The sequence below is a fragment of the Candoia aspera genome, chromosome 1 (genome assembly GCF_035149785.1).
Source record: "Candoia aspera isolate rCanAsp1 chromosome 1, rCanAsp1.hap2, whole genome shotgun sequence".
Taxonomy (NCBI): domain Eukaryota; kingdom Metazoa; phylum Chordata; class Lepidosauria; order Squamata; family Boidae; genus Candoia; species Candoia aspera.
In genome coordinates this window covers 157,555,014-157,570,136 of record NC_086153.1, presented here as the reverse complement: position 1 = coordinate 157,570,136, position 15,123 = coordinate 157,555,014, and the positions used below count along the sequence as shown (strand labels likewise).

General features: G+C 43.7%; 1 protein-coding gene across 1 annotated transcript in view; it reads left to right on the top strand.

Annotated features, from left to right (window-relative positions):
• APLF (aprataxin and PNKP like factor) overlaps nt 1–15,123 on the top strand; it is a 38,969-nt gene that overhangs the window by 13,948 nt on the left and 9,898 nt on the right. Inside the window, 4 exon segments of the mRNA XM_063316506.1 lie at nt 162–279; nt 1,708–1,787; nt 9,859–10,253; nt 14,828–14,950. Coding sequence (XP_063172576.1) covers nt 162–279; nt 1,708–1,787; nt 9,859–10,253; nt 14,828–14,950 — 716 coding nt within the window.

Below are 15,123 nucleotides of genomic sequence, written 5' to 3'. Positions count from 1 at the left end.
TTACTGAAGATGGGCACAATACAGTTGCATAAATCTAGGAATATAAGGTATTACAACAATTATGGAGAAAGATGATAATTGATCCCCTGTGTATTATTATTCTTATTTTCTAGCCTTTGTGGAAAATATGTACTAGTATATTAATTTACTTTTTTTGTTAGTTTACTCTTCCTAAAAAAGAAGAATCAAGGTCTGTGCAGCGAAAAAGACAGCTTCCAGAATGGATGCTGCCAGCAGATCTAATAACCTCAACCCAGTTAACCTCAGCCTCTAAGAAAGGTAAGTGTGGAGATAGATTTGCTATGGAAGTCTTGGCAGTTATCTTAAATTCTCCTAAGTTCTTTAGGACACTAAATTCTCCTTTTGGAGTATGGAATAATAGAATTTAATTTACTTTTGCATGAGATTCCACACTATATGTTTAGCAGATTTGTGGTAAATAGTTAAGTTACTTATACAGCTTATGCACTGGAATCAGATAACATCAGCATAAACAGGATTTTGTATTATTGTTGTTTATAAAGTATTGTTGCTGTTGTTGCTTACTAATACAGCTAATACAGGACCAAATAAATATGTTTCTAAATAAGTAATGAGATGGTAAATTGGACATGAGATTGATTGTGGTTCCTGTTAAACACAACGCACCATTGTTAGTTGATTTCCTTCATCTGAAAAAGTTTTCGAAAAAATAATAAGCAAAAATTCTTCAATAATTGATTGTGTTTTCTTTTACTATATGTAGAAGAGGGCAGATTATATCTAAATTCTAAATGTATTGTTAGGGTTAGGTATTGTAAGTGTAAAACGTTTTTTAAGTATTTCAGAACATCAGAAATTAAAATAATAGTTATGTAAACAGTGTGTGCCCTTCAACATGCATACATCTATTAGATTGTACAAAGGGGTAATTAATGTTAGTAGATTGTTTACACACAATAAACCTCACAGAATTCAAGTCTTCTGTATTGTTTATCTGCCTAGGTAAGGATGTACTTAGTAATGACTGTCTATATAAATTACATTGAGTAGTTCAAATCTTTTATTTTCTCATTGATCTGATAATCCAAAACTAAAATTGATTTTTTTTTTACCCTGTTTTGAGTGTAGCCAATATAGTTCCCATGTTTTGTAGCTTTATTATAAATCAGGGATTATGTTCTGGAACATTGGTAATAAAAAGGACCATTAAAATTGGCATGCACCAATCAGTTGTAAATTTTTTTAGATCACAAATCTCTGACTTTATGAAGAAGGTGGGGAGAATTCACTGTGATACAATAAAGTATAATTTATTCATGCTAACATGCTATTTCAGTAACTATAGACATACTGCTGAAAATGGTATTTATTTTAATGATGGATACTTTTTTAATACAAGTAGATCATCATGGCATTTGTGGAGTAGCATAACTTATACAACACAATAATTTTGGGGTTCTCCTTTGGTAAAAAATAGTTTTGTGCAGATTGAGAAGTATTACAAATTTTTATCATGGATTTAAATAGAATCTCATATTAGGAATATTATTCAGTTTTGCATAGTTTTTTGCAAACCAATAGAATTAGTCTTAAGCAAACTTTTGATGCATTGTAGTTGACTTTTTGTTAAAATAAGACAATATGAAATCTTTCTAATATGTGCAATTATTCATAGCTTAGATGTTAAAATTGTTCTATTCAGTGGTTTTTTTTTTATGAAAATAGGTAATAATGAAGAGATAAAGCCAGGTCTAATAAAAAAGCAGAAAATGCTTGGAAGTGAAGATTCTGCCCTAGTAACAGAGGTATTTTTTGCTTTTCTACTTTTTCAATTAATACTTCATATTGTTAATATACAAGGACAGGATTGCAAAAGATATACTATGTTTTGCTGTTTTGTACATAGAAATGCATAATGCTTGTAGGGAAGAACCATGTCAGTAGAGAAGCAGCTATGAAATATCAGAACTAAGAGAGTGATTTGGTGCTAACTCCACAAGGTTCATCTTGTTGTCTTCTTCAGAAGCAGATAACAGTCATTCATTTATTTAAAATGTGTTCCTACTTTCTTCCATCTGACATTTTGTGCTAGTTTTTCTTCCATGAAGGGCACCAATTGCCTTTCATGCTATTAGAAAAGTCAAAATGGAGGTGTACATTCAGATACAGGAAGAATCCACTTTTCTCTCCTTAATACTAGTGACCTCAGTGGAAAGGACTGGTGAAAAGGACTGGTGGACCATTGCCCTGGTATCACTGAGAATAGCACCCCATTTTATTTCATATAACAGGCCACTGCATTCTTGCAAATACTGGTCCATAGTGAAGCTGTGAGTTACAGGAATGCCATTGGCTTCAGGAAGTCAACTACTTACTGAATTATGTCCAGATTTCCTAGTTCACATGACCCTGTGATGCAGAAATATATGTGAGTGGTCAGGTAATTTTGTTGTAGTTGCTTTGATATCTTAAGGTTAAAATAGTGTCACGGAGTTCTGCCTTTATAAAGTATATTACACTTAATATATATTTATTTCCAAATGGTGCCATTTGTGGGGTAACATCTTTTTAATTACTGGAACCAAGAAAAGCATTTCATTTGAGAAGGGAATTTGGGAACCATGGTGCTCAAAGTGGCAAGTCCACATTAATCTTAATAGTTCTGCAGTGTAGCTAAGAGAGTCTTTATGTAAGGATTGACACATGTTCAATTCTTACTACTAGTCATGAGGGAGCACTTTGGGTTGTGTGTTTTTTCAGCACACATTATAGAGATGTATACCTAATATTGGTAACTTTAAATGACCACACTTTTTTTGTTAACTAGTGGAATTATTCTTGGAATTATTTGCATATTGATAATTAGGCACTTTGCAAATAAGTGTCAGGGTCAGCCTCGCTCTGAATAAGACACGGACTCACTTAATAGGGAGTAAGGATTTCCGGTTTATTGGAACGGAATGCTTGACAGAACGAAAAACGGGAATGGAGGCGTGGGGGCATGGTGTCCTGTTTTATACCCCCTTGCCGGACCCCGTGCTCCTCCGCCCTCTATTGTCCCCATTCCCCTGACCGGATGGGAGATTTAGACGTTGATGGGATTTGTGATGGTGGCTTGGGCATTTTCCCGGCTGCCGTCTTTGTCCTATGGATGCAGGTGCGTCCTCCGGGGCACAAGGCGTGAGTCCTTCTGTGTCTTCGATGCTTATCTGAATTACCTTGTGATGTCCTTCTATGAAGCTGTAGATCAGTTCATGGGTGTGGGTGCTTGGGTGATTAGTTGAGCATTGATTTGATTATATCCTTCCTCTTTTCCTGATGATCATGATCCACGTTGTGAGGCTCTTGTGTGCCTTGCAACGGGGTCATGACATGCTGCCCCCCGAAGATGTCTTTAGGGTGCTGGTTTCCCTGGGTAAGCGTTTAGTCAGTTGTTTTGCTAAGACGTGTTGTGCCTGGACCCACTCTGGGTGTGGGAAATGCTTCCATTTAACGAGGTATTGTAGTGTGCCCCTTTGCTTTCTTGAGTCCAGAATCTCCTGTACCTCAAAATGCTGTTGTTTGTCTATCACGATGGGTGGGGGCGGGGGGTTTTCCATGTGCCATTTGGAAGGGCTTGTTGGTTTCAGCAGGGCACAGTGGAATACCGGATGGATCCGTCGTAAATTGTGGAGTAGTTCCAGTTTGAATGTGACCGGATTGATTACTTCTGAGATTTTAAAGGGTCCGATGAATTTCGGTGCCAGTTCCTTCGAGGGTTGTGGGGTCTTTATGAACTTAGTGGAGAGGTAGACCCTATCTCCCACTTTGTAGTTCGGTGCCTCCGCCCTGTGATTGTCCGCAAATTTCTTGTACGTGGTTTGTGCGTCCGCTAGGGCCGTTTGGATGATTGGCCAGGTTGTCGCCAGCTGCGCTGCCCAGTCGTCTGGTGAGCAGGGTGGGGCGTCCGGTTGAGGTAGTTCGGGTATTGGTACAAAGTCCCTTCCGTAGACCACCTTAAATGGGGTGTGGCCAGTGCTCTGATGTACTGCATTGTTGTAGGCTACCTCTGCAAAAGGTAGTAGGTCCACCCAGTTGTCCTGCTGGTAGTTTATGAATGCCCTTAGGAACTGTTCAAGGGTTGAGTTTAGGATCTCTGTAGATCCGTCTGTGTGTGGATGCCACGCAGTGGACAGTGCCTGTTTGGTGCCAATGAGTTTTAAAAATTCCCTCCAAAATTTGGACGTGAACTGTGTGCCCCTATCAGTCACCAAACGAGAGGGGGCGCTGTGGAGCCTGTATATGTGTGTGAGGAACAGGCGTGCCAGTTGTTGCGCGGTGGGGATGGTCGTACAAGGGATAAAGTGTGCTTGTTTTGAAAAGTAGTCTTTTACCACCCAGATGACTGTTTTCCTTTGGCTGGGCGGTAGGTCTACTATAAAATCCATGGAAATTTCTTCCCATGGGCGAGAGGGGCTGGCTACTGGCTGCAGCAGCCCTTGGGGTTTCCCCCCCTTCCGTTTGGAGGTGGCACATGTGGGGCAGGCGGCGACATAGTCTTTGATGTCTTTTCTAAGCGTCGGCCACCAAAATTGCCGTCTCGTTAAATGTAGGGTTTTTACGAACCCAAAATGCCCCGCAGTTTTATCGTTGTGTGAGCAATTTAAAACTTCCCCCCGCAATGACTCTGGCACGTAAAAAACGTTCTCTTTCCAGGCTAGGTTGTCTTTGAGAGATACATGGTGTTGGTTGTCTTGCAACCATGTATCCATTTGTAGTGCTTGAGCGAGTCTTTGTTGCCAGTCGAGCGGAATTGAACAGCGGCTCCGTTTGTTTTCTGGCGTTCGTGCTGGCGTGGGCTGATTCCTCGTCTGGCTGCACGTCACAGCTGGGCAGCCCAGTTGTTTGTCGGTCCCCACGATGTCTGAGGCTTGCGTGGCGTCCTGTGGCCGTCGGGAGAGGGCATCCGCCAGGAAGCTCTTCCTTCCCGGTATGAATTTCAACGTGAAATTGAACCGGCTGAAGAACTGTGCCCAGCGCACCTGCTTGGGGCTGAGGCATTTAGGCGTGCTGAGAGCCTCCAGGTTCTTGTGGTCAGTCCATACCTCGAAGGGGCAGGAGGCCCCTTCCAGTAGGTGCCTCCATGTTTCCAGGGCTGCTTTCACTGTGAACGCCTCCTTTTCCCATACGTGCCATCTCCGCTCCGTTTCGGAGAATTTGCGGGAAAGGTATGCGCAGGGTTTCAGCTGGTTGTCAGAGTCCTTTTGGAGCAGGAGAGCTCCGATGGAGAAATCGGAGGCGTCTACCTGCACCACGAAAGGCCTGGCGGGGTCGGGGTGTTGTAATACTGGCTCTGCTGTAAATAGGTTTTTTAGTCTCTCGAACGCCGTTTGGCAGTCAGCTGTCCAGTTTAGTAGCGCCCCCGGGTTTCTTGATTTGCGAGTGTCCCCCAAGCCCTTGGTCCTTAGTAGGTTAGTCAGGGGTAATACAATTTCCACCAGCCCCGGGACAAACCCCCTATAGAAATTTGTGAATCCGAGGAAACTTTGGAGTTGTCTCCTCGTGCGTGGGTGCTCCCACTCCAGTATAGCTTGGACCTTGCTTGGGTCCATTTCTATTCCTTTTTCCGAAATCCTGTACCCTAGATAGTCAATTTGTTGTTTATGAAACTTGCACTTGGAGAGCTTGGCAAACAGCTCTGCCTTGCGAAGTTTCCTGAGCACTCCCTTTAACAACCGTTTGTGCTCACGCTCTGTTTCCGTGTATATTAATACATTATCGAGGTAAACCAGCACCCCTTTAAAAAGGTGGTTGCGCAGGACCTCATTGATTAATTGCATAAATACACCCAGTGCCCCTGCCAGTCCGAATGGTAGCACCTTGTATTGAAACGACCCCAATGGGCAGTTGAAGGCCGTTTTCCACTCATCCCCCTCCCTTATTCTTATGCGGTAATAGGCTTCCCTTAGATCTAGTTTAGAGAAAACCTTACCCTTTGCCAGGTGGGACAAGATGTCCTTTATTAGGGGCAGTGGGTGTTTATTGGATACAGATGTGGCGTTCAGGCCCCGGTAATCTGTACAGAACCGCAGTGACCCGTCCTTTTTCTCGCGAAAGAGGACTGGAGCTCCTACTGGAGAGTTTGCAGGCTCGATAAAACCCCTCGCCAAGTTCTTATCCACAAACTCCCTTAATGCTGCCAGCTCCCTCTGGGTCATTGCATATATTTTGGGTTTGGGTAGGGGCACCCCTGGGACCAGTTCGATGGTGCAGTCCGTTTTCCTGTGAGGGGGGAGTCTGTCCGCCTCCTTTTCGCAGAAGACGTCTGCGAAGTCCGCGTAGTTGGTTGGCAGGCCGTGTGGCAACGCCGCCTCTCTGTGCTCCGAGGTCGTCGTTGCCCTTCCCATTGCTGCCCGGGGGACCCTGTCCCCTGTGGGTGCTTGGTAGCGCCCGTCAGAAAACTTGATCTCTCTAGTTTTCCAGTTGATAACTGGGTTATGCTGCACGAGCCATGGGATCCCTAGTATAAGTAGGGGTTGCCCCACGGGTGCCACGATGAAAGCCAATTTTTCCTCGTGGCTGCCGAGCCGGAGCGCGATCTCGCTGGTGTATTGGGTGACCGGGCCCCCTCCCGCTGCTGACCCATCAAGCTGCGTAAACACCAAATGGTGCTGAAGTGGATAGCAGCGGAGGTTAAGTGCGGCTACCAGGTCTGGGTGCATTAAACACTTAGAGCAGCCTGAATCGATCAGTGCCCAGACCTTTTCTGTCTTTTCCCCATGGGTGGGGGTAACACGGACATAGAGGGTGGGGCATTTTTCACTCACCTCTCCGTCGGTGCGCCTATTTCCTTTTTCCACCTGTCTTCTGGCGCCCATTAAGCCAGGTGGCTGGCGTTTCCCGTCGGCTCGTCGGAGTTGCTTCCCTCCTTCTCTGAGCTGTAGGGGAACTGTTTGGCTCTGTCCTCCCCATCGCCACCGGCAGTTTTCTTGGTGCTGGGTTTGGCGTGGCTGATGCCCTCCACGTGCTCTCTCTGGGTTTAGTTTTGGGGCAAGCCGCCGCCTTGTGATCGTCCTTGCCGCACTTGAGGCACTGGCCCTTTGCGAATCGCCGGTCCCATTCCACCTTCCACGGTTGGGGTCTCGCCTTCCCCGGCCCCTCAGCTGTGCGTGATGTTCTCGTTGCCTCCACCTGCTGCGCTTCCCTCTTGGCTTGGAGGAAAGTGTCTTGGGCATCCTCTGCTTCCCCCGCCAGACGAATCCACTCGGCCAGGGAGTTGGGGTTGTTGCGGCAGAGTGCCCACCTGAGTACGTTCAGGTTGAGTCCTTCTTTAAATTTCTCGATCAGAGTTGATTGAGACCAAACTTCCACTTTTCCTGCCAGGGCTTGAAACTTGCCGGAGCGCTTTCAAAGTCCGTTTTGCCCTTTCTTTCTCCAGGGGGTCCCTGAAGTGTAGTTCCATCACCCGAAGGAACTCATTGCTGTCCTGCAGCTCCCGGGCGCCTGATTGGCACAGTTGGACATACCAATCCGCGGCCCGTCCTTTTAATTTTATGGCCAGGGCATTAACTTGCCCTTTTCTGTCCTGAAACAGCGGCCCCACTCTTCGAGGTAGTACCTGGCATTAGTCAGGAAAAAGGAGAGTTTCAAGGGGTCCCCATCGAACTTTATGCCAAAGTCCTTGGCTGCCGTTCTGGTCTGGCTCCAGGTCACATCTGGGCCGTGCAGCATGCGTCGCGGGGGCTGACGTGAGTCGTCTCGTCTCCTGGCGCCTGGAGGTGTCGGTGTCCTCTCTCGCCGGGTCTCCTCGTGAGCAGGTCATCCCATCGACAGGGTGGGAGGGTGGGTTGTCGTCCATCTGGTGGGCTCCTGGAACCGGGCTCTCCCGTAGTCACCGCTGTCCTCTGGGTCATCCCTCTGTCTCTCCTCCAGGTGCTCCTCCCATCGTCGGGTGGGCTCCTAGGACCGGGCTCTGCTGTAGTTGCCGCTGTCCGCTGGGTTGTTCCTCTGTCTTTCCTCCGGGTGCGACTCCGGCCATCGGGTGGGTTCCTGGCACCGGACTCTGCCGCGGTCTGCACCGTCCTCTATGTCGCCCCTCCGTCTCTCCGCCGGGTGCGCCTTCGGACCTCTGGTGCCCTCCTTGATGCTGCCGCCGTGGGGTTACTGCGCCGCCGTCAGCCTCTGGAGCAGCAGCTGTACCGCCTCCAGCCTCTCCTCCAGCGCGCTTAGCCTCGCCGCTGTCCGCGAACTCCTTCGGGTGCGCTCGACTCTCCGCTCACCCTCGACTCCGGCCACCGTGGATGACGGTCTGTCCCTCGGTTCCTCCGGGGTGCCGGGCGAACCTAGAGAGGATCCCCCCATCTCATCCGCGGTGGCCCGCGGGCCACGGGACGCCTGGGTGTTTCCCCCCCTTTCCTCTTCCTCCGAGCTGGACCCCGCGCTTACCTGGGCGTTGCACCGCCGGGACCTCAGGCACATCCCGCCCAAGGGGAGGGGAGCTTCGCCGCTGGTTGCCGGGTGGTAATGTCGCCGCACTCCGTTGTTCTCCATACCTAGCTGGGTCCCTCACAAGCTGGCTGGATAGGTGCTAGGTTAAAAGTTTTTTCCAATTCCCGTTTTTATGTCAGGGTCAGCCTCGCTCCGAATAAGACACGGACTCACTTAATAGGGAGTAAGGATTTCCGGTTTATTGGAACGGAATGCTTGACAGAACGAAAAACGGGAATGGAGGCATGGGGGCATGGTGTCCTGTTTTATACCCCCTTGCTGGACCCATGCTCCTCCGCCCTCTATTGTCCCCATTCCCCTCACCGGACGGGAGATTTAGACGTTGATGGGATTTGTGATGGTGGCTTGGGCGTTTTCCCGGCTGCTGTCTTTGTCCTATGGGTGCAGGTGCGTCCTCCGGGGCACAAGGCGTGAGTCCTTCTGTGTCTTCGATGCTTATCTGAATTACCTTGTGATGTCCTTCTATGAAGCTGTAGATCAGTTCATGGGTGTGGGTGCTTGGGTGATTAGTTGAGCATTGATTTGATTATATCCTTCCTCTTTTCCTGATGATCATGATCCACGTTGTGAGACTCTTGTGCGCCTTGCAACGGGGTCATGACAATAAGAGTGTAAAGGATAACGTGAAGGCTATCTGTAAGCATATGGGTAGGAAACAATGTCATCCAGTCAGTAGTTGAAGGATATTTTCTACAAATTCTTTTGTTTAATAACATAAAAAACATTAAGCCCAAATTACTTTCTAATTTGGAACAGTTACAAATTGCATGTGAACACCTTCTCAGTCAGCAACCTGCATCATTCCATTGTCTTCCCTTTTCTATTTGTTCCTTGAGCTAAATTCTCTTTATAACTATTCTATCAAAATTAATTTTTTATCTCAATTCAAGATTCTACTGCCAATATGACTCTCCTTTCTCATAATTCAGACCATATATTTTGCTCAAGTTTATAACTTTACCATCTAAGTCTTTCTTGCCTACTGTTTTTTTGGGGAGAGGTCGGGTTGCCATTGTATCCCTATCTGCACTTAATTATCATCAGCTGCTCAAAGATGTCTTGGTCTCTGACATGACACTACTAATTTCCACATTGCCCACTCTTTTAGCATTCCCCCCATATGGAGTTGGTACTAACTTTCACCCTCCTATTAATTCCCACATTTTTCCTTAATATTGTTATATTTTATTCTCCATCATCCATTGTCCTCATAGTTGTTCTTCATTGTCTTCATAAGATGCATGAGGCAGGGATCTGTCTAATTTTGATTGTGTTGTGTCATGTATACTGATGAATTAATCCAACTTAATTAAGCTCTATTTTCACACCAACAGTAAATTAAAATCTGTTTACTGAACAATTTCATACCAATTTTCACATGATATATAGGGAATATTTATTAAAGATGTTGCAAAGAAAATGCCAAAGAATGGAAGTAAAAAAATATCTCAGGAAGTGGAAAGTTCTATAGAGCAATTTAACAATCAGCTGGATAATGAAGAGCTGAACCTCAACCCAGATGGACAGGCATGTCATCCTACTCAAGTAAATACAACAAGTACAAGAGGAAACAATTTGGAGAGTGTTAGCTCTAAAACCATGCAAGTTTATCAGGAGAAGCCATCCCAATCATTACTTCATCGGGGTGAGATTCAAGAGACTACTCTGAATCAGGCTGTTGGAACAGATCCTTCAAATTTAATGGAAAGTCAAGAGGCGCAACAGAGTTCTAACATAAACAAACCCCAGAGGATTGCTTGCCAGTATGGGAGAAGCTGCTACAGGTAAAATCAAATTGTTAAACTTTTAAATGGCAACTTCCTGATGCATAACCATATAACTTGTGGACATGAAGGCTCTCTCTGTCTTCTTTGTGTTTAAAATCTTAAACAGTAGACAGACTGTATGTTGCTTATGTTAAATACCCTGCTAAGCTAATACAAAAATAACTTTATAAGGCACTAACAGACACACAACTTGAGATTTTGTTGCTTCCATTTGCTCCCTTTGAGTAATAGAAATGCTGTTTTTCTTCTCACATTTTTAAAACAGAAATCTAAGTTATTTTAATATGTAATTCCAAGATCTGTTACTCAGAATAGATAGATAGATAAGAGTTGAAATACTGAGATGCACAGCTTACTCAGTGTTGATGACCATCCCAGTTACACAGCACATCTTAGGTGATTTTATCTAAAGGGACTCGGTGGCGCTGCGGGTTAAACCGCTGAGCTGCTGAGCTTGCTGATCGGAAGATTGGCGGTTCGAATCCGCATGGCAGGGTGAGCTCCCATTGCTAGTCCCAGCTCCTGCCATGCCTAGCAGTTCGAAAACATGCAAATGTGAGTAGATTAATAGGTACCGCTTCAGCGGGCAGGTAATGGCGTTCTGTGTAGTCATGCCGGCCACATGACCACGGAAGTGTCTACGGACAAACGCCGGCTCTTCGGCTTTGAAATGGAGATGAGCATCGCCCCCTAGAGTCGGACACGACTGGACTTAATGTCAAGGGAAACCTTTACCTTTACTATAATTTATCTAAACTGTAATAATATTGAAAAAGGATGTCAGTGTTTATGAATAGGCAAAATAATGTTCAGGAGTTTTGTAAAAATATCTATATTCTATAAGTAATAGTGAAATACAATCTGTTCAGTATAGTATGCATAGAGTTCAAACTACCTCCACTCCAGAGGTTTAGAGTGGAGGTAAGAAGAAATGGCATGCATGCATGCATGCATTCATATGTATGTATGTATGTAAAAATAAGTAAATATAATAGTTCTCTTCTTGTTTTTTTGTAAATGGATTGAGTTTCTTTATAAATAAACATATGGGAAGGAGCTGTCTATATATTGAAAGGATATTGAAAGATACCAATCGAAGCAAATATTTGTAGCTCAGGGTTGAACTGTGGAGCCCTTGGTGCTCTCTGAGCCTTGTTGTTTTCTTGCAGACTTTTCATTGCCAGACTAGGCAACATCTTCAGTGCGAAGAGGGAGTGGGCCTTGCTCTCAGTTTATATACCGGGCTTGCCCTGCTTGTGTTGGTAGGGGTATTGTTCTCTCCTTGGGAGTTCTTTGATTGGGCTGTTGGTCGCTGCTTGGTTGATTGTCTGAATTAATAGTTCCTTGATTAGGGTATATTGTGCTGCTTGATGGTTCATCTGGTGTTAATCCTAGTGTTGATTTTTTGGTCTTTTGGCTTTTCTATTGTCTCTTTTGAATGGTATGTAAATATTGTTTACCTCTATGTGTCTGTTGATGGCTTCTTTGTCTGAGTGCCAGGCTCCCAGGAATTCTCTGGCATTTTTTGGATTTGGCTTGGTTTAGGATGCTCACAGTTTCCCAGTTCAAACTATGGTTGAGTCTGTCCATGTGTTGTGAGATTAAGGAGTTCTCATTGTGTCTGACTGCTAGTTGGTGTTCATGGATGCGCTCTGCTAGTCTTCTGCCTGTCTGTCCTACACAGTGGCTGTTACAGTCTTTGCACTGTATGTTGTAAATAACTCCTGTTTCTTCTTCTTGGGTTATTGGGTCTTTTGGGTTGCTTAATATGTTTTGAAGAGTTTTAGTTGGTTTATGTGCTTCAGTGATGCCGTAGCACATAAAGAAAAAGAACATCTGCACAGCATCTTCCAACAAAATGGATACCCACTCAACTTTATCAAAAAGTGCCTCACCACCCAACCCACTACAACCCAACCAATGGAAACTATGAAAAGGATAACACTGCCATACACCAGAAACATCTCAGAAACCACCAACAGACTGTTACAACCACACGGCATCACTGTAGCACATAAAACAACTTAACACCAGATGAACTATCAAACAGCACAATACACCCTAATCAAGGAACTATTAACTCAGACAACCAAGCAGCAAACAACAGCCCAATCAAAGAACTCCCAAGGAGAGAACAACACCCCCACCAACACAAGCAGGGCAAGCCACAGTATATACACTGAGAGCAAGGCCCACTCCCTCTTTGCACTGAAGATGTTGCCTAGTCTGGCAATGAAATGTCTGCAAGAAAACAACAAGGCTCAGAGAGCACCAAGGACTCCATGATATTGAAAGGTTATAAGAGAAATAGGATACGTCAAATTTATATTGTAGCCATTTTATTTGATTTAATGCTCCTATCAAAATTATTTATACTATTAGAGCTATCTTACATTATTCTATTGCTAGGAAAGAGGTCTCTGAACTGTTAAAATAACTTCCAGGTAAATGTGTGTAGTTGTTACTACTATTTGTTTATGGGTACTATATTTAATTGCATGTGAAGTTTGTCTTGAGTTCTCTATCAAAACAGTTTGTCTCTTCATAACAATAGCACCATTAAAAATAAGAGTATTTAGTCGCACATGGTTGCATCTTAAGTAGCTTCTGTTTGTGAATGCTATAGTTCTGTAAAAACACGTCTCTCAAGGCGAAGTTGGTTTTGATTTTTTTAGAATAAATGGTAGCAAGGAGAAAAGGACAGAATGCCTCTTAAGAGAATAACTGTTTCTCTTTGCACACTAAAAGTACATTGAAGCAATTGGAAGATAGACATCGGACATTTAACTATTTACCCTTGAGCAAAATCAGGGGCTAGGGGAGTTGTATAATATCAAATTGTGTTTTCATTGCCCCAAGTTTTAAGTTTTTCCCATCACATAGAAGGCACACTGTTCATATATGTATCTATATGCATGCTTGTAATACCATATAAGAATAGAAGAACATAAACAGTGCTCTGTTAGATCGGACCCCTGGCTCATCTTGTCTAGAAGTTGGTTCTCACAGTGGCCAGCCAACCTCACTGGAAGCCTACTAGTCTCCCAGCAGATGGCCTTCAGAGGCAGTCACACTGCCATCAAGGCTAATAGCTATTGATCCCCAGGACTTCCATGAATTGGTCCAAGCCTTTTTTTGAAGCCAGCCAAACTGGTAGCCAGCACCACATCTTGTGGTAAAAGTATATTTTTTGACTGATGCTTTTGTGTCTTGGTCAGGTTTGGTCTCCAGGCAGTAAAAATATAGTAAATCCACTATCATCAAGTACATCTCAGGGCTTGAAGAGCTGGAAGGAGAGGGGAATTCATCTGAATCTTAAAACATAAAATGTTGCTATTCTTCATGGGTTCACCAGGACTAGCATTGCCAGATATGTGCTGCAAAAAAGAGAGAGAGAGGAAAAAAACGAGAACAAGAACACAACTAGACAGAGCTTTCTGTAATTCTGTAAAGATTTTCTGCCTTTTCAGTTTGCACTGTCTCATGCTTATCTAGCATCAGCTTTATGGGAGACAGTGTATTCTCCCACTCCAGAATTTTGATGGCTTGGCAGTGTAGTATGTTACTATGTTTGGACTGTGTCTGAAACGTAGAGGTTCATGGGGCATTTTGCTAGCGTCAGTCAGTCAGTTCAGTTTTTAGAACTGATGTAATAAGAACAAATTTGGATAAACCACTTCAAGTACTGGCAGTAACACTAGCTGGTGTTTCTGTTACATTCAAGCAATCTCACATGTAATAATCCAACTGCAATTACTAAACTTTCATAGACATAAATGTATATTACATACATTATATAATATTTCATAATCTTTTGTGGGCTGTATAGTAATGCTATATTGATCCCTAGGAATTTTGGAAGGTATTTTATGTTTCACTATCACTTCACTTTCACTTTGTTATATCATCATTACTATTGAATGGTCATTGTTCTTCCCCTCTTAAAATAAGGAACTGAAATAGGGCTGAATCATCCTATCAACTGGTTGTAGCTTGAAGCTAGACAGACTGAAAATAGCAAAGCAAAGTAATAGTTATCCTATTTTAAATAGTTTTACAATTAGTGAAGAATATGATTTTGGCCTGGATTTTAATCAGTAATTGAAGATTCTTAGTCCTAAAGTAATATCTTAACTTCAGCTTGTTCTTCTTTTGAAAAGGCTTTTCATTCACTTGAGTTAAAAGTCAGATGACAGTAAAAGCAGTCCCTCCTGCCCTTTCAAAATAATGGAGGAGGGAAAGTTTCCTGTGTGTTATAATAATCTGTAAAGGGCAGTAAAAAATAGGGAATTCTGAATAGTGACCTCTGCTCCATGAAATTCCCTCATACTGGCCAGCCCCATTTGGCCAACCCCAATTGCGGTGGGGTTAAAAAAGAAACTACTTGCTGCCTTTAATTTTAATTGAAATGTTTCTATTGTATATGCTCCTTCTGGTTTTTATTGTTTGTATTAGCTTGTTTTAACTGTTTCATTTCCATTAGTTTAATTGAATTAGTTGTGTTGAATTTCCCCCAGCTGCGTCCATTTGTAATACATCTTGATAGTTGATGCAGTATTTCTAAATTTCAGAAAGAATCCTATACATTTCCAGCAATTTAGTCACCCTGGTGATAGCGATTATCATGACCCAGAAGCTGTAACTCAGGTTGATGATGATAGGCCTGAATGTCCTTATGGAACTGCTTGTTACAGGTAAGAATGATCATTTGGTATAATTTTGAAGTTTGGATGATAAGTATTTCACTTGCAGAGTACATCATTGTGAGTTGCCAAGTGTACTTTCTACTGATTGACTCAAAAGTAGCATATAAATTTATGGAAGTTGTGTAGACTCAACTTTTAACCATGGGTAAACATTATATCTG